The sequence below is a fragment of the Euleptes europaea genome, chromosome 1 (assembly GCF_029931775.1).
Source record: "Euleptes europaea isolate rEulEur1 chromosome 1, rEulEur1.hap1, whole genome shotgun sequence".
NCBI classification, from domain to species: Eukaryota; Metazoa; Chordata; class Lepidosauria; order Squamata; family Sphaerodactylidae; genus Euleptes; species Euleptes europaea.
Genome location: NC_079312.1, coordinates 127,734,142 through 127,758,873, shown reverse-complemented (window position 1 = coordinate 127,758,873; position 24,732 = coordinate 127,734,142). Strand labels below are relative to the sequence as shown.

General features: G+C 43.2%; 1 protein-coding gene and 1 pseudogene across 1 annotated transcript; one reads left to right on the top strand and one right to left on the bottom strand.

The window, feature by feature from the left end:
• The first annotated feature begins 2,848 nt into the window (after nt 1–2,848).
• TSEN54 (tRNA splicing endonuclease subunit 54) lies at nt 2,849–21,362 on the top strand. Its single transcript, XM_056848411.1, has 11 exons — nt 2,849–2,892; nt 4,370–4,534; nt 5,220–5,283; nt 5,863–5,946; nt 9,716–9,814; nt 12,010–12,062; nt 12,534–12,632; nt 14,042–14,697; nt 18,813–18,873; nt 20,637–20,753; nt 21,001–21,362. The coding sequence occupies exons 1-11, from the start codon at nt 2,849–2,851 to the stop codon at nt 21,149–21,151; spliced, it is 1,593 nt and encodes a 530-aa protein (XP_056704389.1). The 3' UTR covers nt 21,152–21,362.
• On the bottom strand, nt 7,685–7,815 carry LOC130493628 (U4 spliceosomal RNA; annotated as a pseudogene).
• Nucleotides 21,363–24,732: the final 3,370 nt, after the last annotated feature.

Sequence of the window (24,732 nt, the reverse complement as noted above, 5' to 3'; positions counted from 1 at the left end):
CTTCTTCAGATACAGCTAGTAGAAAAGGGCAAGAGTCCAATAGCACCTTAAAGACTAACACAAATATTTTCTGGCTGGGTAGGAGCTTTCGTGAGCCACAGCTCACTTCTTCAGATACAGGTAGTAGAAAAGGGCAAGAGTCCAGTAGCACCTTAAAGACTAACACAAATATTTTCGGGCTGGGTAGGAGCTTTCGTGAGCCACAGCTCACTTGTTCAGATACAGCTAGTAGAAAAGGGCAAGAGTCCAGTAGCACCTTAAAGACTAACACAAATATTTTCTGGCTGGGTAGGAGCTTTCGTGAGCCACAGCTCACTTCTTCAGATACAGCTAGTAGAAAAGGGCAAGAGTCCAGTAGCACCTTAAAGACTAACACAAATATTTTCTGGCTGGGTAGGAGCTTTCGTGAGCCACAGTGCACTTCTTCAGATACAGCTAGTAGAAAAGGGCAAGAGTCCAGTAGCACCTTAAAGACTAACACAAATATTTTCTGGCTGGGTAGGAGCTTTCGTGAGCCACAGTGCACTTCTTCAGATACAGCTAGTAGAAAAGGGCAAGAGTCCAGTAGCACCTTAAAGACTAACACAAATATTTTCTGGCTGGGTAGGAGCGTTCGTGAGCCACAGCTCACTTCTTCAGATACAGCTAGTAGAAAAGGGCAAGAGTCCAGTAGCACCTTAAAGACTAACACAAATATTTTCTGGCAGGGTGTGAGCTTTCGTGAGCCATAGTGCACTTCTTCAGATACAGCTAGTAGAAAAGGGCAAGAGTCCAGTAGCACCTTAAAGACTAACACAAATATTTTCTGGCTGGGTAGGAGCGTTCGTGAGCCACAGCTCACTTCTTCAGATACAGCTAGTAGAAAAGGGCAAGAGTCCAGTAGCACCTTAAAGACTAACACAAATATTTTCTGGCTGGGTAGGAGCGTTCGTGAGCCACAGCTCACTTCTTCAGATACAGCTAGTAGAAAAGGGCAAGAGTCCAGTAGCATCTTAAAGACTAACACAAATATTTTCTGGCAGGGTGTGAGCTTTCGTGAGCCACAGTGCACTTCTTCAGATACAGCTAGTAGAAAAGGGCAAGAGTCCAGTAGCACCTTAAAGACTAACACAAATATTTTCTGGCTGGGTAGGAGCTTTCGTGAGCCACAGTGCACTTCTTCAGATACAGCTAGTAGAAAAGGGCAAGAGTCCAGTAGCACCTTAAAGACTAACACAAATATTTTCTGGCTGGGTAGGAGCGTTCGTGAGCCACAGCTCACTTCTTCAGATACAGCTAGTAGAAAAGGGCAAGAGTCCAGTAGCACCTTAAAGACTAACACAAATATTTTCTGGCTGGGTAGGAGCTTTCGTGAGCCACAGCTCACTTCTTCAGATACAGCTAGTAGAAAAGGGCAAGAGTCCAGTAGCACCTTAAAGACTAACACAAATATTTTCTGGCTGGGTAGGAGCTTTCGTGAGCCACAGCTCATTTCTTCAGATACAGCTAGTAGAAAAGGGCAAGAGTCCAGTAGCACCTTAAAGACTAACACAAATATTTTCTGGCTGGGTAGGAGCTTTCGTGAGCCACAGTGCACTTCTTCAGATACAGCTAGTAGAAAAGGGCAAGAGTCCAGTAGCACCTTAAAGACTAACACAAATATTTTCTGGCTGGGTAGGAGCTTTCGTGAGCCACAGTGCACTTCTTCAGATACAGCTAGTAGAAAAGGGCAAGAGTCCAGTAGCACCTTAAAGACTAACACAAATATTTTCTGGCAGGGTATGAGCTTTCGTGAGCCACAGCTCACTTCTTCAGATACAGCTAGTAGAAAAGGGCAAGAGTCCAGTAGCACCTTAAAGACTAACACAAATATTTTCTGGCAGGGTGTGAGCTTTCGTGAGCCACAGTGCACTTCTTCAGATACAGCTAGTAGAAAAGGGCAAGAGTCCAGTAGCACCTTAAAGACTAACACAAATATTTTCTGGCAGGGTGTGAGCTTTCGTGAGCCACAGTGCACTTCTTCAGATACAGCTAGTAGAAAAGGGCAAGAGTCCAGTAGCACCTTAAAGACTAACACAAATATTTTCTGGCTGGGTAGGAGCGTTCGTGAGCCACAGCTCACTTCTTCAGATACAGCTAGTAGAAAAGGGCAAGAGTCCAGTAGCACCTTAAAGACTAACACAAATATTTTCTGGCTGGGTAGGAGCTTTCGTGAGCCACAGCTCACTTCTTCAGATACAGCTAGTAGAAAAGGGCAAGAGTCCAGTAGCACCTTAAAGACTAACACAAATATTTTCTGGCAGGGTGTGAGCTTTCGTGAGCCACAGTGCACTTCTTCAGATACAGCTAGTAGAAAAGGGCAAGAGTCCAGTAGCACCTTAAAGACTAACACAAATATTTTCTGGCTGGGTAAGAGTTTTCGTGAACCACAGCTCACTTCTTCAGATACAGCTAGAATGTGAATCCATCTGTCTTTAAGTAGATGGATTCACTCTCCTCTACTTAAAGACAGATGGATTCACATTCTAGCTGTATCTGAAGAAGTGAGCTGTGGCTCGCGAAAGCTCATACACCCTGCCAGAAAAATATCTGTGTTAGTCTTTAAGGTGCTACTGGACTCTTGCCCTTTTCTACTACTAGATGAGAGGTATGTCACTTTCAGTTTGAATTTCCAGCTCTCATAAAAACTGTAAGAAAAACAAAGCGGGGGGGGGGGAGCAGCATAGCAAAGCATATACTAGCGAAAAAAGGAGGCACTAGGACCCCGATGAAGCATGCTTTGTATACCCGAAGCCGCAGGCACTAGGACCCAGAGAGAAACGAGGAAGCGGCCGTGTTTGAGGTGCGCGGAGGCGGCGCGTGCTCCCCAATGGAGTCCGAGCTGGAAGCGCGGGCGAGCGGGCCCCTGCTCAGGTAACTTTAGCGAAGGGGAGGCGGGGTCGTTTCAAGGGACCCCGCCGTCTCTTTGGGGGGTTTCTCATCCTCCCCCCCCCCCGCCAGCGGGCACGTGGGCCTCGGAGGAGGCCGGAAGTGGCTCTTAAAAAGCAAACCTTGCCGCTGAGCTCTCGGGGGCGGCCGGGGTGGGCTCGGCTGGGCTCGCGCGGTACCTTTGCGCACGCGCTGTCGGTTGCTCAGGGTCTTGTACGTTCCGCCCCGCCGCTGCATGCTGCCCTTTGGGCATCTGGATGTTTCGTGGTATATCTTGCGCTGCTGCACGAGGAGATCTACCTTGGCGAAACTATACCGCGTATGGGTGTGTTCTGTAACTGCTGAATTGCAGTTGATGTTCAAGCTAAAGTCCATGCCTTTACCTGGGCTGAATGAAGCCCTTGCATCCATGGCTCATGACCAAGGCTGGTTTCTCCACACCCATCTCTCCCCTGGACATCACAGACTCTTCTGCACACCACACCTCAGCCCAGCACGCCTGCTAGTCACATTGACACCCTGTTAACATGTACATACTAATGCTGGTCTGAATTCACTCTCCTCTACTTAAAGACAGATGGGTTCACATTCTAGCTGTATCTGAAGAAGTGAGCTGTGGCTCACGAAAGCTCACACACCCTGCCAGAAAATATTCTTGTTAGTCTTTAAGGTGCTACTGGACTCTTGCTCTTTTCTGAAGAAAGTGAGCTCTGGCTCACGAAAGCTCATACCCTGCCAGAAAATATTTTTGTTAGTCTTTAAGGTGTTTTTCTACTACTGCAGACAGACTAACACCGCTACCCACTGTGAATGATCTTCTGTAATTGCATGGGGCTTCTTGGGATGTCAGGTAGCTAGGCATTATACGTGTATTGTCAAGCCTTTCCCTAGTACTAGAAGCACTGTCTGGTATGGTATATACCCGTGTAGATGCAGTAAGTCTTCTTTGCAAAGTAATACTCGTTTCATTTTCCCCTTTGACATTTTTTTATTCTGGGAGCCTATGCAGCGATTAGTGTGTCAGAAATGGGAGGGGGGAATCCAGGTTTGAATCTTCATTCTGTCATGCAGCTTGTTGGCTGATCTTGGGCCAGTCAGTGGCAGAACATCTGCTTGGCATGCAGAAGATCCCAGGTTCAATCCCCTGCATCTCTAGTTTAAAAAGGGACTAGGCAAGTAGGTGATGTGAAAGACCTCTACCTGAGACCGTGGAAAGCCGCTGCCGGTCTGAGTAGACAATACTGACTTTGATGGACCAAGGGTCTCATTCAGTACAAGGCAGCTTCATGTGTTCATGTGTACCTCGCAGGGCTGTTATGAGGATAAAATGAAGGAAAGCACGTGTGCTGCTCTGAGCTCCCTGGAGAGGGCAGGCTCAAAATGTAATCGGTAGGTTTTCAGCTTTCAGGGGGTAAGGATGGATTAAGGTGGGCTTTCAATTATTGTCTTTCCCCACCCATAGCCCAGCAGAACTACTGGCAGCTCGCACACGTGATCGCAAGATTCCTCAACGATCCCAAGGCCAGAAAGATTTTATCCCTGACGGCTCAGAAGAACAAGAGGAGAAGCTGTGCCGGTGCCGGAATGAACACTGGCAGCTCTTGCAGGAGGAGCGTGTGGAGCGATTGTACGTATTATACTTGTAAGGGGGCTGAGTCTCAGTGGTAGTAAAACACACGCTTTGTATGCAGAAGGTCCCTGCTTCAGTCTCTAGCATCTCCTGCAGAAGACCCCTGCCTGAGTCCCTGAAGAGCCATTGCTGGTTAGAGTAGATGACTGGACTAGATGAGCCAATAGTTTCACTCTCGGTTAGGCAGTGGCTTGTACGTTCTCTGCCAAAAAAAAAAAAAAGTCCAGTTTTGTAAGGTTTCTGTGACTTTGCCCCTCTGATTAGTTACTATTTTCACACAATGGGAGGCTGAGGCACATTCAGAATGAAATAATTTGCTCTGTGCAGACTTCAGACCTATGGTATAGGTGAGAAAAGAATCTTATTTAGCTGTGCCTGAATTCCAGCATAAATGAACAATTTCTGCCTAGTTCTGTAAACTTTCTCTTTTTAAGCCTGTCAATAGACCGTTTACATTTTGCCTTGCGTTCTGTGTGTGTTGGTCTGAGGTGATGCAGAAGTGATAGGAGTTTACCCTAGGATTTGTTAGAATTTTTTTGGGTTTTTTGTATCTATTTTAGTGGCATTTGTGCCTCCAGTTAAGAGTAAAATGGTTTCTTGTTCCCCTTTCAATAGAGGGAACAGGAAAGGTTGAGGGTATGATAATTGAAGTATATACATTCCTTCTAAATCTCTTTTGCAGGGGAAGTCTGGTGAAAGCTGAGTGGAAGCCACAGGAGGGTATTGTAGAGCTAAAATCCCCTGCTGTACGTGTGTCCCCCTTTTTTTGATACTGTCACTGCTTTTTTGTTTGATTTGTTTTTTAATGTCTTGCGGTAAATTTTGAACTGAGTGCTTGGGACACACTGGATGTACAACCAGATCTTAATGCAACTTATAGTGCTTAGTCAAGTTTATTAATACGGTCGACTGACCGATCACTTGCCAACACATCAGAATTATAGTTTTGCACTTATAGTGTTTAGTTTGGGTGTAGAAGTCTTACTTGCACAGGCCTTTCATGTGTGACTAATGTGTATCATTTCTGTAGCATTGTTTAGTGTACAAGTTTATTTCTGTAGCCATTATGCTACACGGCACTACTTAGAGCTACTCCTTCTGGAGGAGCAGGCTTCTTTCTGGGTCACATTTTCTTAAATGTAGCCCTTACCCTAGTGAAGAGGCTATTTCTGTACCACAAAGTGTGTTGTAGCCTATAAACGGTGAGACAAATTCAGAAGGTCTTCAAGCTTTATAGACCTGTAATACCATTCTGAAGGGACAGAATGGAGGTATTGCACACAACTCTTCATCACACTAACAAACATTTGCTGTTTTGTGACTAGGGGAAATTCTGGCACACTATGGGGTACGCAGAGCACGGAAAGCAATGTTTGCTGCCGGAGGAAGCCCTGTATCTCCTGGAATGTGTGAGTAGGATATCTCGGGCTTGGAAATATATATTTTCTCTGTCTCTGTGTATTTTGAATGAGTAACTTCTTTTTATTTCCTGCAAAGGGCTGTGTGTGGAGGGGAGAAAGGTTTCCAACGGGCCTAGAGAGAAACGGCCTGCCCCCTTAATAGAGGCTTAATGGGAAGTTACTTTGATGTTATTTGTCGCCATGCTGAAAAGCAACAGCTATCTATTTCTATACATTAAGTGTCCGTTAAAAAGACAGGACATTTTTTCTCCAGGCCTGTTGACAGCCCTGTTCCAGAGCCTGGGGAGTTCTGTGGTTTCTGGAGAGAAAGCCTCTGCCATTTTCTTTCTCCATAAGAAAGAAGAATCCCTATGCTGTACAATGAAGTACTCGAACAAAGAAATAGCACACAGACTCAAATTCAAAATATATATGATGAGCATACAGAAAACTATACAAAAATGTACAGTAAATGTACAGTACAAGCAGCCTAAGAGCATAACAACAAACAAATACCACAAATGACACAAGCAACACTGATGGCCCTAGAGTGTCCAAGGAATTTGTAAGAGCTCCCATGCTAGTAGCACAGCTCTTAATAGAATAGCGTGGCTTTATAAGGAGATGCGGCTTGAAAGTAACACTCAGGAACTGAGTTTTTAAACCAAGCAATATAGAAGTGCCGCACGGATAAATCCAAAAGGTATGAAGTGTGAAGGACGGTCTCCAACCAGCCTCAAATAGAGAAACAACGAGGAACGTGTGATCTAGATGAATTAACACATTTCGCAAAAAAGCTTTATCAGCCTAGAAAAGACATAAAACATATGCTACAAAATCTGCTGGTCAAAGAGTACATTAAATTCACAATGTTCCTTTTGACTATGTTTACAATAAATTTTTACATTTTAAATATTAAGGTTATAAATTCTTACATTATAAATGTTTCGCATATGCTAAATGTTCCTCATTGTTTCTCTATTTGAGGCTCGTCGGCGTCCACCCTTCACACTTCATACCTTTTGGATTTATCTGTGCAGCACTTCTATATTGCTTGATTTAAAAACTTGCTGTTCCCGAGTGTTACTTTCAAGCCGCGTCTCTTTATAAAGCCGTGCTATTCTATTAAGAGCCGCACTACTAGCATAGGAGCTCTTATGGATTCCTTGGACACTCTAGGGCCATGAGTGTTGCTTGTGTCATTTGTGGTATTTGTGCTATTTTCTTTCTCCAGCCATTTGACCAAAGCTGGAGAAACCTAGACATGAGTCTAATATTAGTTTATTCTGGTTTTATTCTCTTTCTCTGGATATAAATTGTCAGGGCCCAGGACGGTTTCTGTTCTATGCATGCTACGCTGTACAGTAAGGGATCCAGAATTTGGCATAGAATCACAAAAGTCTTGAGTCTAATCATACTCTTTATTTATTTACCTATATCCCTCTTCATTTCCTTAGACTCAAGACAGCTAACAAGCAACAAAAAGTTGCAAGGGCACCAAAAACAAAGCAGAGATTAAAAAAAGCACAGGTTTTCAGGTGCCTGGCTCTTCTTATGAAGAGCATGCTGTATTGCAAAGCACTTTAAGATTTTCAGAGCACTTTACATTCATTGCCATGTTGTAATCACTGCAACACCCCTGTCGGTGTTATCCCCACATTCCAGACAGGCTGAGAGATTGACTTCCTCTAGGCCACCTTGTGGAATAATGGTAGAGGTGAGATTCAGTCCTAGGACTTCCAAATTCATCACTTGATCTCTCAGCTACTTTACTATGTTATACCATTATATCACATAATTATGAAGAGACTCTTCAATTAGCAATAATCGCACCTTGGATTAACCTTATTGGCTACGATACGGCCACTGCGCAAAGCTGTTATGAAGAGCATCTTGAAAATATGAAGGTGATGTCTGCTAAAAGGATTTGTCTAGGTGGGTCTTCAAGTGCTTGTGGGGTATGGCTTCTAGACACTTGGCCTTTTCCATTTATTCCACAGTGCACTTCCCTTCTTTTTGTCTGTTGGCACTTTGCAAAAACACTATTAAACCAGTTACACGGACGCCCCAGAATATGTTATCCTGAGCACATCATTAGGATGGGAAGTGAGAATGGGCATTGCCATAATCATGTTATGCTAAGAGGAATCGGTTTAAAATGCTGTGCTACGTATTGCATTATACTTTAATTGATGCAGGAATGGCTCAATGCTGTTTACAGTTTCAGGAGGCATTTAACTTAGTCATTGTTGTTCTGTTGTTTCTCTCTTGTTGTTCTGCATTTGGTAGACTGTTTAACACAAGAAAGTACACACGAAGCTGCTATAATCCACATCAGTCAAAACACAAACATAGGTAGCCAGAAATAGAATGCCATATATATGTAATGTTTGGCCACACATATAAAGAAGTACATCAGAGTGATTATGTATAGAATACAAACATAGATCAAGTCTGAAGAATGGTCACAAAGCAGTTTTGTAAAGACGGTCTTCTAGAAGTAATCCGTTTCATCCTCAGACTTCTTCAGTTCCGTCTGAATTCTGCCATGTGCTCACTTAGTAATAACATGTATGTAAGCTGTATGCTACTGTGATATAACGTTCCAGGTAGCGTGTAGCTTACATGCAGCTTACAACATGTGTTCCAATATAGGATACCAGCATATAATGGGCAGTTAAGTACATGTATTCTATACGTGTTTATCTATGTTTTTATTCTAAACATAACTCTAATGGACTTCTTTATATGTGCGACCAAACATTATATATATGGCATTCTATTTTTGGCTACCTATGTTTGTGTTTTGATTAAGGTTCTTTCTTTAACATAGTGGTGCTTTATTTTGATTGGAATAATCCACATCAGGCCATTGGTTCATCTCATTCACTATTGTCTGTTCTTACTGGCAAGGGGTCTCCAAGGTCTCAGGGTCTTTTTAAAAATCTGCTACCTGAGATTCTTTAACTGGAGTTGTTAAAAATTGAATGTGGGACTTAGCATGCAAAATATGTGTTCTACCACTGAAATATAGCCCCTGTTCTTCTGGTATATATTGAGGGCATCTACACACTTTATGTGGTTATGTGTGTTGCGTGCCCACCAGTGTTTCCCACAAGAAACGTGTAAAGTGTTGATGAGGCTTTTTTTTTGGTCATCAAGTTACAGCTGACTTATGGCGACTCTGTAGGGTTTTCAAGGCAAGAGATATTCAGAGCTGGTTTGCCATTGCCTGCCTCCACATCACGACCCTGATATTTCTTAGAGGTCTTCCCTCCAAATACTAACCAGGGCTGACCCTGCTTAGCTTCTGAGATCTGGTGAGATCAGGCTAGCCTAGGGCTATCCAAGTCAAGGCATATAGGAATTGTTAAAGACCTATGTCTAAGTGTGGCTGTTGGAACAAGGTCCTCCGGTGAATGTTCGTGAGTGTTTGAAGATGTGTGGATGTCTTTTGAACTTTGTGTTTGCTGCAAGAAGCGCCAAAGCATTTGTAATGTGAAGTATGCCGCTTTGTCTTTGAGCTAAGGATTCTGCTTGTGGTAGGTGTTTCTACCACACCCTGTGCTGCACCACTGCACTACAAGTTAATCTATATTGACATTATAAACCCAAAGAGAGCAGGGTAGGGTGGAAAATCACAATGTATAGAGCTTCTAAGCAAAAATGGGCTGGCACAGGCTGTCTCCTGAGGCGGCAGAGAAGGACCAGGTGTGGTACCCATAGAGCTGGTTTTGTGCAGGTTGAAATTTGTAAACATTAAGCTTCTGTTTTACAGGGCTCTATTCAGCTTTTTTACAGAGACTTGCCCTTGTCAGTCCAGGAAGCCTATGAGAATCTGCTGTCCCAGATGTCAGTGAGTCTGCTGAAGTACCAGGTGTGTCTCAGAATTTGGGGTTTAGCTGTAGTTATTGTAGCAGGTACAACAAAAGAGAAATCCCTACTTTACATGTCATGACAGAAAATATCAGCATTCCTGAACAATTAGAGAATCAGATATGTGGCCCCACCAGTATGGATAGGAGAAGTGAAAAGTGAATCCGGTAACTGGAAATTTTTCTCTGATTCCATAGTGATTTGGAATTGCCTGTTATTCCAAAGCGAGCCCCACCAGGGGTACACAACCTTGACCCTTCATCAAATTAGTTACCACAATATAATTACTTAATGCAGTCATTCTGACTTAGAAGAATATGTGTAAAGATGTCACTGGAATTTGGGGCTTGACTGTATATTAAGTATAGAATCATAGAATTGGAAGGGACCACCAGGGTCATGTAGTCCAAAGCTTTTTAAACTGTGGGTCACAACCCCATATGAGGTTGCATAACTGAATGTGGGAGTCGCAAAATATATATATATATATATACACACACACACACACACACACACACCCCAAAGAATTGTTTTAAAATAACTTTCTTTATGATTTATTATCAGTAAATGTTATATTTGTATACCTATTTTATATACCTATATACCAGGAGTCACATAAAAATTCTTGGGCGAAAAGGAATCACGAGTGGAAAAAGTTTAAGAAGCCCTGATTTAGTCCAACCCCCTGCACAATGCAGGAAATTCACAACTACCTCCCCCCGCCACACACCTAGTGACCTCTATTCCATGCCCAGAAGATGGGGGGGGGGGGGGAAATCCTACAGGATCCCAGGCCAATCTGGCCTGGAGGAAAAATTAGTTCTTGACCCCAAAGTGGCGATCGGCAGTACCCTGGGTATGCAAGAAAGAGCCACGAGAGTCAAACACTGATGCAAACCTTCCTGCCCTCCCTCTCATGATCTGCCTAAGGTCATAACCAACTAATGCTGGTTGTCACCTACAATTTAACTGCTGAAGCCATAGCTCTTTATTTTTGCCAGACCAGGCTTATTTCTACAGTGAAGATAGTGACCTTGTCTGGATTCTGGTATCCTGGCATTCTGTGAAGGGTGCAACACACCAAATGAGTGTGGAATGAGTCAGTGTAACTCTGCAGCATGTCACTCTTGATGTTTGCCAGCTAGCCTAGGTTTTAGGACTCCATGAATGGTGATTTGCCAGCGTCTAAATCAAAAGGCAAGTTACCCTGCATTTTATTGAACCATCCTGCCCCAGTATGGTCCAGTGGTCAGTTTGTAGAACTTGCACCAGGGATTCCACTGGTTCAGGTCTTGGTTTGTCAGTAAATTTGCTGGGTGGCAAATGGCAAGTTACTCCTGTAAGATGGGAGTAAGGAGTATCAATGTCACCACACTGCTAAGTGACGAGAGAGATTGTAAAGTGTTCTGCATACTTAAGTGTTATAAACATCTAAATTATAATGCTTGTTCTGATGTCAGGTTGCTCTCTAGTGCCTGAGTATCCAAAATCACTTAATGCCCGTTTCTTTTCCGTATAAAGACAGCAGCGCAAAATCACTCAGAGCCAGTTTGCACATTGTAACGTGTTCAAAAAGTGATGTGCTTCCATGACAAATGTATATGCAATTATTATTATAATTATTACAAAGTAATTCCATCACTGACATCAAATCCAAGAAAACAATAGGTATGTTTTTAGTAACTTAGATGTGATAAAGGTACATTTTTCAGAGGGGTGGGGTCTGATGTGCCATTACACATACTGTATGTGGGAGGAAAATAGGAATTTACCATTTCTGACAAGTGAAATAAAGCCAGCATGGTGTAGTGGTTAACAGAGGTGATTTGGAGCGGTAGACTCTAATCTGGAGAACCGGGTTTGATTCCTCACTCTTCAACATGAGCAGCAGACAGTAATCTGGTGAACCAGGTTGGTTTCCCCACTCCTACACATGAAGCCAGCTGGATGACCATGGGCTAGTCACAGGTCTCTTAAAGCTCTCTCAGGCCCACCTACCTCACAAGGTGTCTGTTGTAGGGAGGGGAAGGTGATTGTAAGCCGGTTTGGTTTTTTTCTTAAATGGTAGAGAAAGTCGGCATATAAAAGCCAACTCTTCTTCTTCTTTAGTCACAGACACTGTAAAACTCTTAATGTACATATTCTCTTTGAACTGTTATTTCAATGATGGTCACCTTGCTTTTTCCTTTATTAAAGGTATTCAGCCACTTGAAGAGGCTTGGTTACATTGTGCTTAGATTCCATTCCAGGTAATTATCTATCAGTGGATTTCCCCCCTCCTTGTAACACGTTCCTTAAACTCTCCCCTTGGGCATCATTTTAGTAAGCTTCTTTGGATCTTTAGTAAGGTGCCACAGAATTAAATTAAATTATGCTTGCTTTGCCATTTCCATGATTGATCCATTACACTTGGATAGCTCATGCTGCGGTTGCGAAAAGGGTTTTCCTACAGCCATTAACATCTGTGATCATTATGTCAGCCTCATGAAGCTAATCTGTATCTTCCCCCATCCTTTGGGCCAGCAATAAGACCTGTATGTACACTTCACCTTCCATTTCTTTCATATGCCTGTTTGTAAACAGTCACCTGAGTGGGAGGAAGGGCAGGTTGCATCTTTGCTGCAGTTTTGGGGCGTTTCTGTTTTCAGTTTCAAAAATGTTTGCAGCTACTTTTGCATGGGATTTTTCTGATGGTTTCATTTTCTCTATTTCTTTCATAGCACTACTTCAACATTTTATGAGAGGCAGCTGAACCTGGGAAGTCACTGTCCAAATGCAGACAGACACCATCACAAGAGGAAAAGGAATTCCAGCCCTCGGTACAAATTGATGGAAACCAGGATGGGTAGCCTTAACAGGCTACTCATTGGAGGGCCTGTTGTTTTATTTGAGGGAAGGTGTCAGACCCCCCCCCCCCATTCTTCAAATTTGGTTCAGATAATTGCTATATCTAATTCTGAATTTGGTTCTATCATCATTATTGTTATTTATTTAGTTATTTATTTATAGGCTACATACAAAGACTCAAGGCAAATTACAAAGTAAAGATGGAGGGGAAATGCACTATGACCACATAAGACATTTGAGTAACAATGCAATTAGGACTAGGAATGCAAAATTCATTGGCAATGTGAACAGCAAACTGCCTATGGAAAGGTGTAGTGTGAGTAGTAAAGAAAGTGTGATGACAAAGGTATAACACAATGCAGTAAAAGCAAGATTAACCACCTACAATAATAGGTGATGACCTACAGTAATCATTGCAGTGGACTACAGACCGGTTTCCGTATGCATTAGCCCTTCTGGACTGTTCAGTCTTACTACATCTCTTAATTCCATTGTAAGGATGCCCTCCCTGAGCATTTCCATTTTGCAGAATGGTAATACTGTGAGAGCCTTCTTAACCTCCTCAGGCAAGCCATTCCACAAGGTGGGAGCCACCACAGGAAATGCTCGGCTCATGAGCAGGCAGCTGTCAATCTCACCCATTTGCAGGGAGGAACCTTCAGAAGATTTTGCAGGATGGGGGAAGGAAGACGACAGTAGGAGCAAGGTAGCAGTGAGAGAAGAGGAGACATCAAAGACAGCTTGCAGGGCCAACATTTCAAACATTAGGATGTTTTAAAACAGTGTTTAAAATACAAATGTATGTGGTATAGTAGTTAAGAGCGGTGGTTTTGCTCAGTGGAATCTAATCTGGAGAACAGGGTTTGATTCCCCACTCCTCCACATGAGTGGTGGAGGCTAATCTGGTGAACCAGGTTGGTTTCCCCACTCCTACACACGAAGCCAGCTGGGTGACCTTGGGCTAGTCACAGCTCTCTCAGCCCCACCTACCTCACAGGGTGTCTCTTGTGGGGAGGGGAAGGGAAGGGGATTGTAAGCCGGTTTGATTCTTCCTGAAGTGGTAGAGAAAGTCAGCATATAAAAACCCACTCTTCTTCCAAAATATTTGAAATGATTAAATAAAACATAAATACACAAACAGGGTGGAGTGCTAATAAGAGCTAGTGAAGGAACCCTAAACAAAACAAGAAAGCCTTTACCTGCTGACCGAAGACAACAATAGACAAGCACATATGCATCATGTAGCTGTTAAAAAGCGTGAGAAGATGTTAAAAAGCATGGGGGACACCACACTCTGAAACCTACCTAATGTGTGTATTGTGATTCAGTAAAGGAAAATGTGACAGAATACCTACGTTTAGAAGCCCTTTCCTCTTTGTAGGTTGCCTGACAAGAAACCCAAAACCTCTGAGAGAACTCAGGAGTGCAAGCAGCCACCCAAAAAGGCTGGGAGGCATCATGAGAGTTCCAGCAACCCAAAATCCGATGGAGGAAGTTTATCTGGGGAGATGGTAAAGGAATCTGATATTGGAGTTGCGACTGTGGAGACCGTCCCGTCTTCCAGTGACGCAGCACAGCGTTATCGGTCTCCTCTAGTTTGTGTTGGAGACTACCATGAGAGATCTTCCATGACATCTTGGGAAAGTCAGGGTAACACTTGTCCATCTCGCTGGGATTTTGCCACCATTTCTTTCCCCAACATGGGGGCTGATTGCCCACAAACCCTCCTGCCACAGCCCGATGAAAGACTCCTCCCAGAGAGTGTCACTGCGCGGGAAGTTGACACAACCAGGTGGCGCAGGAAGCTCAACCAGAAGCATGAGAGATTGTCTCACAAGGAGCGGGAGCATCTCGAGTGGGAGAGGAAGTACAAGAGCAGTATCAACGAGGATAAGGAGGTCAGGCAGTGCTCCACCTGGCAGGAGTACAAGGCTCTCCTAAAAGAGAGGAGACAACAGAAGGAGAAGAGATTCCCAGCAAACCTCTGGCTGCAGGCGGTCACCCCACTTCTGAAGCCAGATCAGGGTCTTCCAACAGGTATTTTTTTATGTTGAGGATGTGTCACTGGCAACCAAGATCAAGTTAATTCATGCCATCGTGTTCCCTATTGCTTCGCTTCTGAGATCTGATGAGAGTGGGCTAGCATGAGTAATCTGGGTCAGGGCGGGTGTTTTAGCTTCTGATGAAAAGAGTGAGCATTTAAAAGGATGACAAAATATATATGGGTGTGAAAGCTGGACAATGAAGAAAATTGATAGGAAGAAAGTAGATTCCTTTGAAATGTGGTGTGAAGGAGAGTGTTACGGATAACGTAGACTGCCAAAAAAACCACACAAATCAGTGGGTTATAGATCAAATGAAGCCTGAACTGACCCTAGAAGCTAAAATGACTAAACTGAGGCTTACTTTGGTCACATTATGAGAAGACGAGTCACTGGTAAAGACAGTCATGTTAGGAAAAGTTGAAGGCAGCAGGAAAAGAGGAAGACCCAACAGGAGATGGATTGACTCTATAAAGGAAGCCACAGCCCTCAGTTTGCAAAACCTGAGCAAGGCTGTTAAGCATCGGGCATTTTGGAGGACATTAATTCATAGGGTCACCATGAGTGGCTTGACAGCACTAAACACACACAAGGTAAACGTCCCCTGTTCAAGTACCAGGTCATTCCTGACCCATGGAGTGACGTCACATCCCGACGTTTTCTAGGCAGACCATGTTTTTACGGGGTGGTTTGCTAGTGCCTTCCCCAGTCATCTTCCCTTTACCCCCAGCAAGCTGGGTACTCATTTGACCGACCTCGGAAGGATGGAAAGCTGAGTCAACCTTGAGCCGGTTACCTGAAACCAACTTCCGTTGGGATCGAACTCAGGTCGTGAGCAGAGCTTGGACTGCAGTTTACCACTCTGCACCACAGGGCTCTTTTAAACACACACACATATATTTTATATATATACATTGCTGTCAAGTCACACCCAATTTATGCCGACTGCATAGGGTTTTCAAGGCAAGAGATGGTCAGAAGTGGTTTGCCATTGCTTGCAAATGTGTAGCAACTCCAGATTGCCTTGGTGGTTTCCCATCTAAGTACTAACCAGATCTGACCTTGCTTAGCTTCTGAGATCTGATGAGATTGGGCTAGCCAGAGTAATCCGGGTCAGGGCGGGCGTTTTAGCTTCTGATAAATAGAGCGAGCATTTAAAAGGATGACAAAATGACTTCAAAGCATGTGGAATGCATGGACAGTGGGAGAGAACCAAATGGAAGGAGACTGAAAAGAGTAATATGTGAAAACCTTTAAGGAAGTCTGGGAAGATCTGTGACAAGCACTAGCTCTTGTGTCAGAAAAGAAAGAGGCAAGTTAGAGCTTGAAGTAAACGGACTCTCAAAAGCTCATGCTGAAATGAACGTTAGTCTTTAAGACGCCACTGGACTTCTGTTTTATTTTGCTGCAACAGCAACACTGTGACCCCTCTGCAATTAAGATGTGGCTTTTGCCTAACTTCATCCTCTTAAAGCAGGCAGATGGCAAAGGTTTTCAGGTGCTTGTACTTAGAATCATAGAGTTGGAAGGGACCACCAGGGTCATCAAGTCCAACCCCCTTCACAATGCAGGAAATTCACAACTACCTCCCCTACTACTACTACTTAGAATAAATTTCTCTGTTCAGGTCGATCAGTGGTACAAATCCGCTGGTGCCTTGCACTTTTAGGAAGGCGGGACAAAACGTAACAACCAAAAAGCAAACATTTTCATTGTTTTAGGTAAATAGTGATGGTAGAGTTCTTTCTAAAGAGGAACTCCCATTAAGTTCTTTTATGAACAAAAACAAAGCCCATGTTTGAATCTTTTGTTAGCCAAATAAGTTATGTTCAAAATGTTCTGGGCTTTAAAAAAAACCACCCTTTTGTGAGCTCAAGTGTCCTGGTTTTTTTCTTCTTTCTTGTGCTACTCTTCTGTTCACAAGCTTAAACTGGCCAGGAGTTAACAGCAAGCTTCTCCAATGTTAGACTTATTTCTGCCAGTTTCCTTTTAGGGACCCAATGTCTGATCAAAATCAATAGAATCTCTTTAATGAACCCTGGATTATTCTGGTTTGTATGGAAATGAAATTTACAAGTGTCTTTCTTTCCCAGATTTTGCCTTCAGACTTTCACTTTCAGCTTACTCTGCCATTCTGTAGCAGAGGAACACACAATTCCCAAATAATTGAAAATGTATAGAGAAAGAAAGAAAAGGGCTACAACCTAGCTGGGAGGGAGATTGTGTTGCTTGTTGTAAATCATGTCACATGCAGTGAGTGGTCAGTAGGACTAATGACACTTGTAACTGCTGCGTGGAATGTAAATATACAATAGAACTACATGCATTGCCTGGGAGAACTGCAGTTTCCCCAGCAACAAAATCACTTTCATTCCTGAGAAAATGCAACGTCTTACGAAGTAGAGCCTTGAGGGAAGTTCTGTTAATAGTGTCGGTCAGGTTGAGCCATCTGTCAGTGGAAGGCATTGATGGTTGCAGACCTTTTCCATGTTCTCCTTCACACAGCAGTCCCGCCTGACCCCAGGAAAGTTGCTCCTTGGTGTCATGGAACCCATGTGGACAAATAGCCATGCTGGTTGGCAGGTTGTAGTATGTAGGGAAAAGGGCCCAAAATTGTCCTTCCTGACTCTTCCATCAGCTGATAGAAGAGGTAGGCGAGGGTGTTTTCCCTCTCCCTAGTGCAGCACCATGACCCACGTGGCTATTAGTCTACATCGGTCCCACTGCCCCGAGAATCAACTTACCCAGATTCAGAAGGAACTGATTGGAGGGTGGGGGAGAGAAATGCAAGAAACATCTGTGATCCTGGATTTATTGATCATTGGATCCAGCCCCATAAAGCAAATGTGAAATTCGTATGGTAGGGTTGTTTGGGGGAGTTAGTTGCAACATAAGTTAACAATATAGCAAGGCCATAATGGTACCTTTTGTTGAGTAGATTGTATGTTTCCATCGTCATAATAATACAGATACGCTGATGGAGAAGGCAGGACTGATTATGTTGCACACATGCCAATCAGCATGGCACAGGAATTAACACGTTTTGTTAACTTTGCCCTTTTAAAAAACGCATCCTTGAGGATGTAGCAACAATTATTTGAAAAGTATTGAATATCCCCAATTTAGGGCTCAGAAATCCAGTTCATGACTTTTAGTCTCCCCCGTGTGCTTTTTTTCTGGGCCTTCCCTCAATCCAGATATTTTGAAACCATTATGTACCTTCAACAATGTTATATGTGTTTGCCTAACTTATTTCTGTCTGCAGCACTTGCATTTAACTGCCATAGAATATTAGTGTGTTTACATATAACTATGAATTGGGTCATTTTAGTAACACAAACACCTAAAATATACTTAAAGCATAATAGACCTAAAATATACTTAAAGCATAATTGGACGGATTGGACGGATACAATAAAATTCCATATAAACTAAAATATTATAAGATATACTAATTAAAAGCAGTTTTAATCTTAAGCACTTCTGTGAGATATTGGGCCACCGTCTTAATTATTTCAGGGATCGAATCGTTCAAAAGAAACTGACATTTAAGATCATTATTCAAAAATCTTTTGGTAGCTAATAAAGTAGATAGCAATCTTTCCCGCAGACATTCATAAAGAGGACATTCTAAAATTATATGATCAATGGTTTCAATAGAGTTAGAGTTGCAAGAGCATAGATGTTTATGCCTTGGAATCTAGGAATATCTACCAGAGAGCATCTTAGATGAAAAGGCATTTACCCTGGCCAATAGAAAAGCTCTACATTGTAAAGGTACTTCCAGAGTAGAAAAATAGCTAGCCATTTTTCCTTTATAATTAGTTAGACCAAGCATAGCAGGCCAACAAATATGCGGTTCAACAGGAAGAAACGTTTGTAGTTCAATATCAGTAAGTCGCTGCTTAATATATTTGAATATATAGATTTCTTCTGACAGGGTCATTTTAGTATATTCTTTCAGCTGGGGAGGAGGCCAAGACCCTCTTCTTCTTGAAAGAAAGGAGTCAGAAAGATCAGAAGGTCCAAGTAGCTGGCTAGTCAGAGCAGATGTGCCACATTCCCCTAACCCAAATTTCTCTTGTGGTTTTTCCTCCCCTTATTCACCAGCTGATGTCCTCCAGCAGATCAGTGTACTCCAGCCCTCCCACATCCTGGATGGAGCATCCCAGTAAGTATTGTGTTGGCAGAGTGTTTTACACTGCAGCCCTATGCAGAGTGACTCCAGCCTAAGTTTTTTGAAGTAAGTGGGCTGAGGGCCAAGCTAGATGTTACAGAGGCCATGGGGTCCTACCGTTGTACAGGCAAATTCAGCCACTTAAAAATGTTGCAAGGGCCTGATCGTTTTTAAATGGCTGAATTTGTCTCTACAATTGTGTTGGTGGCCACAGGTAGGACCCGTGGCTGCTGCAATGTCTAGCTTCGCCCTTAGACTGGAGTAACTCTGCATAGGATTCCACTGCTAGACTCCTTCATTACTCCTAAATTCCTGTAGTTTAAAATAAACTGGTTGCCTTGCTTTCGGTTACAATTTGGTCTAATCTGTCACGGCTGCCCCACAGTCTTCGGGTGTATCCTTCCTAAGGTGGTTGCCTGGCTAATCTGGTGAACTGGATTTGTTTCCCCACTCCTGCACATGAAGCTAGCTAGTGATCTTGGGCTAGTCACAGCTCTCTTAGAGCTTTCTCAGCCTCACCTACCTCACAGGGTGTCTGTAGTGAGGAGGGGAAGGAAAGGTGGTGATTCTTCTCCTCCTCCTCCTCCTCCTCCTCTCTATAAAAAGATAAAAACTTTGGGTTGGATCCCATGGAAAAGATCTGCTTGCACAAGTGGGAAGGTGATTTTTTTTTGTCAATTCCTCCTCTGCTGTGTCTACCCTTCAGCTCCCCCCTCATGCTTCTCTTGGGGTTCCCCCAGGAACAGCATTTCAGGGGGCACTTCAGGCTGTAGTGGGGGGTCACCCTTCCATGCACATAATTTAGACAGAATTCATCCCATCATTGTTAGGTTCACTTTTGGGACTTGGGGCCTTTTAATTGTTTTATTGGAGTATTTTTGCCATTTTTTGACCCTGCTAATATTTTATTGTGGGCGCTGCAGTTTTTCTGTGTGTTGCATTTTAATTCTTGTGTAAAACTGATGGTTTGCTGTTGTACACTGCTTTGAAAAAATACCTTTAAAAAAGCAGCATATTTTATTGTAAAGAAATATAATGTTCTGGACATGTCCTTATGAAATTCAAATTGAAGCTGTGTAGGGGGAATGGACTCAACCAGCAACAAAACAATTTAAATTAAATTATAGTATTCCTGCTTTCCCTTTTCTCCTTGGAACCAAGATCATCTGTTTAGTATTTAGATGTGTCTTCACATCTTCATTTGCAGCCCCTACATCATCTTTGGGATGCTTGGAAACTCAAAATGCAGCTGATGGAGATCCCTGAGATCTCAAAAATTTTAATATTTAACTTTGTGGGCTCTGTGCCTAATGGGAAAACTTTGCATTCTGCTGTGCATGACTGTGCAAATTCAGATGCTTTCTTTGGCATTAACTGCATGCAGACATGCAAAATGGAATTTGGGGGTGTGGGGATTGGAATGCAGAGCCCTGAGGAAACCAAGCCATCTTTTTTTATTTTTTAAGAAAAGCAGCAAATGTCTAGGCTTGTAGAAGTAAGGTGGTCTAATATTCAGTGTCTTTTGCACCCTGCCAAGTTCTCTATCAATGATCCCCGACTGAAATCCTCCCTCCCAGGGTCTTACAACTATTGTGCCCCAAATGGAGCCAGGACCTTCTGTTTATTCCATTCCAGATCATGTCAAAGTTTGCTGTACCTGAAGGTTGTTTTTCCTCTGGCACATCTGAAGGAATAATAGGCAGGAGAACTTTGTGGTGTCTTTTTCACTTTGTACTGATGGTTGACCTCCCTAACAGGCTACAGGACGATTCCAGAGGCATGAAGATAGATTTTGACGTGTATCCAGCAGAAACAGCTTCTAGCTTTAAGAAGAATAAACCTGGGAAGCCTTTTGTCCGGATGTGTGTTCGGAGGTACTGGGCAGTAGTCATTTTAAATATTAGGCGAACTGCATATTCTGACTGGGTGTGTACAATTTATTTATATCCCACCTTTCAGTTCAATAAACTTCCTGGGATCTAACGTACAAAATTATTTTAAAAATTAACAGCAGTTTTTGATAAAGTAAATAAAACGGCAGCAGAGCACCCCAGGTGCATTGTACATTAAAAAAGCTTGTTAGAATAAAATTGACTTAACAAATATTGTTTTACTTTGCAGCTTTGATGAACAGATCCCAACCCTGAGAGCAATGAAACAGCTTGCTTATCAAAGCGGAGATGTCCCAGTGGTCTTTGCACTAGTAGACAACGGAGACGTCGCTTTCTATTCTTTTAAAGAGTTCAAGCTGCCTGTTGATGTATACCCCTGATTGTTACTACTGTCACCTGGATAAACATCTTTGGGACTGGGCTGTCTTTTGTGCATATGTATGAAATGTACTCAGGGCTTTGCTCAGCTTGATACCGCATAGAAGCTCTGACTACCAATAATGTGCCATCAATGGATACACAAGAAAACTGCTCATTTGTAAAAGCAAAGGGCAATGCAAACATGTTCTTCCTTTATTGCATCACCTCAATACTTCCTGGACAGAGATGCACAGGCAGTTTTATTCTTTTAATGCACCAGTTCTCTAGTTTTAATATCGCTAAACTGATATTATCTGGATTTCATTTTTGCACTTACAGAATGGGCTCTGTTTGACTGAGAACGATTGTATTAAAGCAATACTGAATGGTACACAGATATCTTGCTGTAGATTAATAATCCAGTTGGGTTTTTAATGGTATCTGATAACTGTGGCCCCAGATTAGATCCTTTGGGATCTCCACAACAGGATTCTGCCACCAGATGGATCCGTTAGCGTTTATATAGCAACTAGGTTGACGTTTGGTCTCACATGTAGTATCAGTGAACCACCAACTGGTCAGACAGAGAAATTACAAGGTACTGTTGCAATAATGTTCTGGTCTAGCCCCAGAGCCAATAAACCTATGGAGATCTGTTGCTGGGTAAGGAGGTCATTCTTCAAACAGCAGTATTCTGCTGAGGAAGAAGAACAGCACTATGGTAAAATGTCCCAGAATCCATGGAAATATGCTACCATGCTTTGCAGTTCATAAAGCTAGCAAAAATTGAATTTTTAGAAGTACCATTATTGGAACCTCCATGCCATTTTTCTGCATTATCAGAAAAATAAATCTCAGTGAGGAGATATACTGGGAAAGCAATATACTGAGCCGCTATCTGTTGAAGATCATGCTCCTATCTTGCTGTCTGTACAACGAATTTTATATGTAACATACTGTTATGGAGCTTTTTTTTTTTCCAGATTCCCTTTCTGTTCTAAAGTTGTTGTGATAGCTAGAGTCAGCTGCAATGTTGCTTTGGTAAAAGGGACTGGCTATTTTGAGTTCGGGGATTCTTTCATTGGAAGTTACACAAAGGAATTTAGGAAGCAATTTTATAAATTTTGTTCGGTTTTGGAAGCTAAAGCAGTAAAATACCCTCTTCCTGTTGCGCACTGTTGTTCAGTTTTTCCAAGGGTATGCTTCCCCTGGGTAAAATGTGTTTGAGTCAAATACTTATGCACTTTCTTCCCATTTGAGGGTGACATAGTAGTAGGGTTGCCAACCTCCAGGTACTAGCTGGCGATCTCCTGCTATTACAACTGATCTCTAGCCGATAGAGATCAGTTCACCTGGAGAAAATGGCTGCTTAGGCAATTGGACTCTATGGCATTGAAGTCCCTCTCCAAACCCCGCCCTCCTCAGGCTCCACCCCAGAAACCTTCCGCCTGTGGTAAAGAGGGACCTGGTAATCCTACATAGTAGTGACGGCTTGCATTTTACTACCGCCAGCATTTGCTGACAAATGAATTCCCAAGTGATATCTCAGAACGCCCTGCAACCCAGAGCAGCCGTCACAAATTGCTATGTGCTTCTCTTCCAGGTGATTGTGGAGGAACAGACAAAACTGAGAAATGTGGTTTGAGCAAAGCTGTCTGGTATTTTCCAAAGGAGGCAAAGGCTAGCAACTATTTCCAGTGTGCAAGGTGTCTTGTTAAAACAGTGATCATTATGAAATAGCCATAATACCAGGTTAATCTCATGGAGAGTGCCAACTTGCGTTAACCTTTACCCTGTGTGTGGTTTGCAGAAAATTATTCTTTACATTTGCCCCTTCGGGCATGAAGAAGAAGAAGAGTTGGTTTTTATATGCTGACTTTTCTCTAGCACTTAAGAATCAAACCGGCTTACAATCATCTTTCCTTCCCCTCCCCACAACAGACACTCTGTGAGGTGGGTGGGGCTGAGAGAGCTCTAAGAGAGCTGTGACTAGCCCAAGGTCACCCAGCAGGCTTCATGTGGAGGAGCGGGGAAACCAACCCAGTTCTCCAGATTTAGAGTCCACCGCTCCAAATCACAGCTGTTAACCACTACCACGCTGGTTCTCAATGACTGGCTCTTAGTTGCTACTGCTGGCACGGTGTCTGGATAATTTGGGTTAACCTGATAGCCGTGAAGCGTCCTGCCTTGCTTTGGAATAGCAGGCTAGGTGATGCTCTGACCCCTTCTAGCCTGATTTATCTGTGGGGTGCATGAAAACCTTATTACAGCCGAGTCCAAACCATGTTGTCGAGCAACTGGCCTTGTCTAACTGTTTCTTGGCCTTTCAAGTTTTGGTTCAGGCTTTTGAGCCTAGTTCAGTTATTGAAGACTCCTCTCTGGGAAATTAGTGACACACTGACTTGCCGCTTCCAGGGAGATAAGGATGAGAGGGAGTCAGGCACAGGTGCGAGTGAAGTCATGTGCCTGGGAGCTTCAAGGCCCGTGACCTGGAGGGAGTTTCGCACTCGCATTCCTTCTCAGTGCAAGGAACCCTGGGTGTGGGTAAGGGTGAAAACGCACGGTCACTTTATCCTCCTTTAATCCCTGTTTCAGCCAGGATTCAACGCATGCGTTTCGCCTAATGTGCGTTCAATCCTGGCTAAAACAGGGATTAAAGGAGGATAAAGCGACCGTGCGCTTTCGCCCTAAGTTGCTTGATTGTGGGTACGTACTAGCTTCAGAAGTACGTGGTCGTGTACGTTTGGCATGGGCCAGAAGTACGTTTGGCATGGGCCAAACAGGATCAGGCCGGCTGCAGGCAGTCTGGCATAAAGCAAGTCCATTCATTCTAGTTGGATCCTTCCTTCCGATCTTTCAGGCCTGCCTTTCTCCCGGCCATCCTTTTGGTTGTCGGTTGGGCCTTGTACTGTCAGAATACCTGCCTGTTGGATTTTGGACATGAGGTTCTATCTGGACTCTATCTTCAGTCTGACCACATAACATCTGGGTCAGAGGACTAAAGCCTGAATAAGTATTTTAGGATAAATATCTAATTATATTATTGTCTTCCTTTGTTTTCACTGCTTCTATATTTGTATACTTTTGCACATTGCCTTTAATAAACGTTATTACTTATACTCCTGTGGTGTAGTTTGGGGGCTTCAATCTAAAGCCAGTACCTTGGGTATAACTACCATCTAATTGCTTGTGGAACTCAGCCTGCAAGTGTCCTACCTTGCAGGGCTGACTTCTCGATGAACACCTGGTAGGGCTGGAGACTTGGTCCCTCAGTCTGTTAGCTGAGGGTTAGCTTATAAGGTCTGGTGGTGGTTCATTACCCTAGGCAATGAAGATTCACTCCCCACTATTGTGTGTTTTGCTCTTGATCTCACCCCCAAAGCCACCTTGTGGGACTGGAGGCTTTGGCACATGTTAACATGGAAATCTCTCTGAAGTCAGTGAGACTTGAGCCCAAGGAATTATAGCCTTAGTCTGAGTTTTCATAATCAAATGGCAATTTGTTGTTTCCTTAGGCTAGGACTGAAAGTAACCATGTTGCACTACAGAAAAATTCCAAAAACAAAAGTCGTGTAATACCTCTTATTAGAACCAACCTGAA

What these genes read in the sequence shown, in the direction of transcription:
- TSEN54 (XM_056848411.1), top strand. Translation starts at nt 2,849, where the DNA reads ATGGAGTCCGAGCTGGAAGCGCGGGCGAGCGGGCCCCTGCTCAG. An exon ending in TGAGTCTGCTGAAGTACCAG is followed by an intron (nt 9,815 to 12,009) that starts GTGTGTCTCAGA and finishes CCTTTATTAAAG; the next exon opens with GTATTCAGCCACTTGAAGAG. An exon ending in ATCCTGGATGGAGCATCCCA is followed by an intron (nt 18,874 to 20,636) that starts GTAAGTATTGTG and finishes CCTCCCTAACAG; the next exon opens with GCTACAGGACGATTCCAGAG.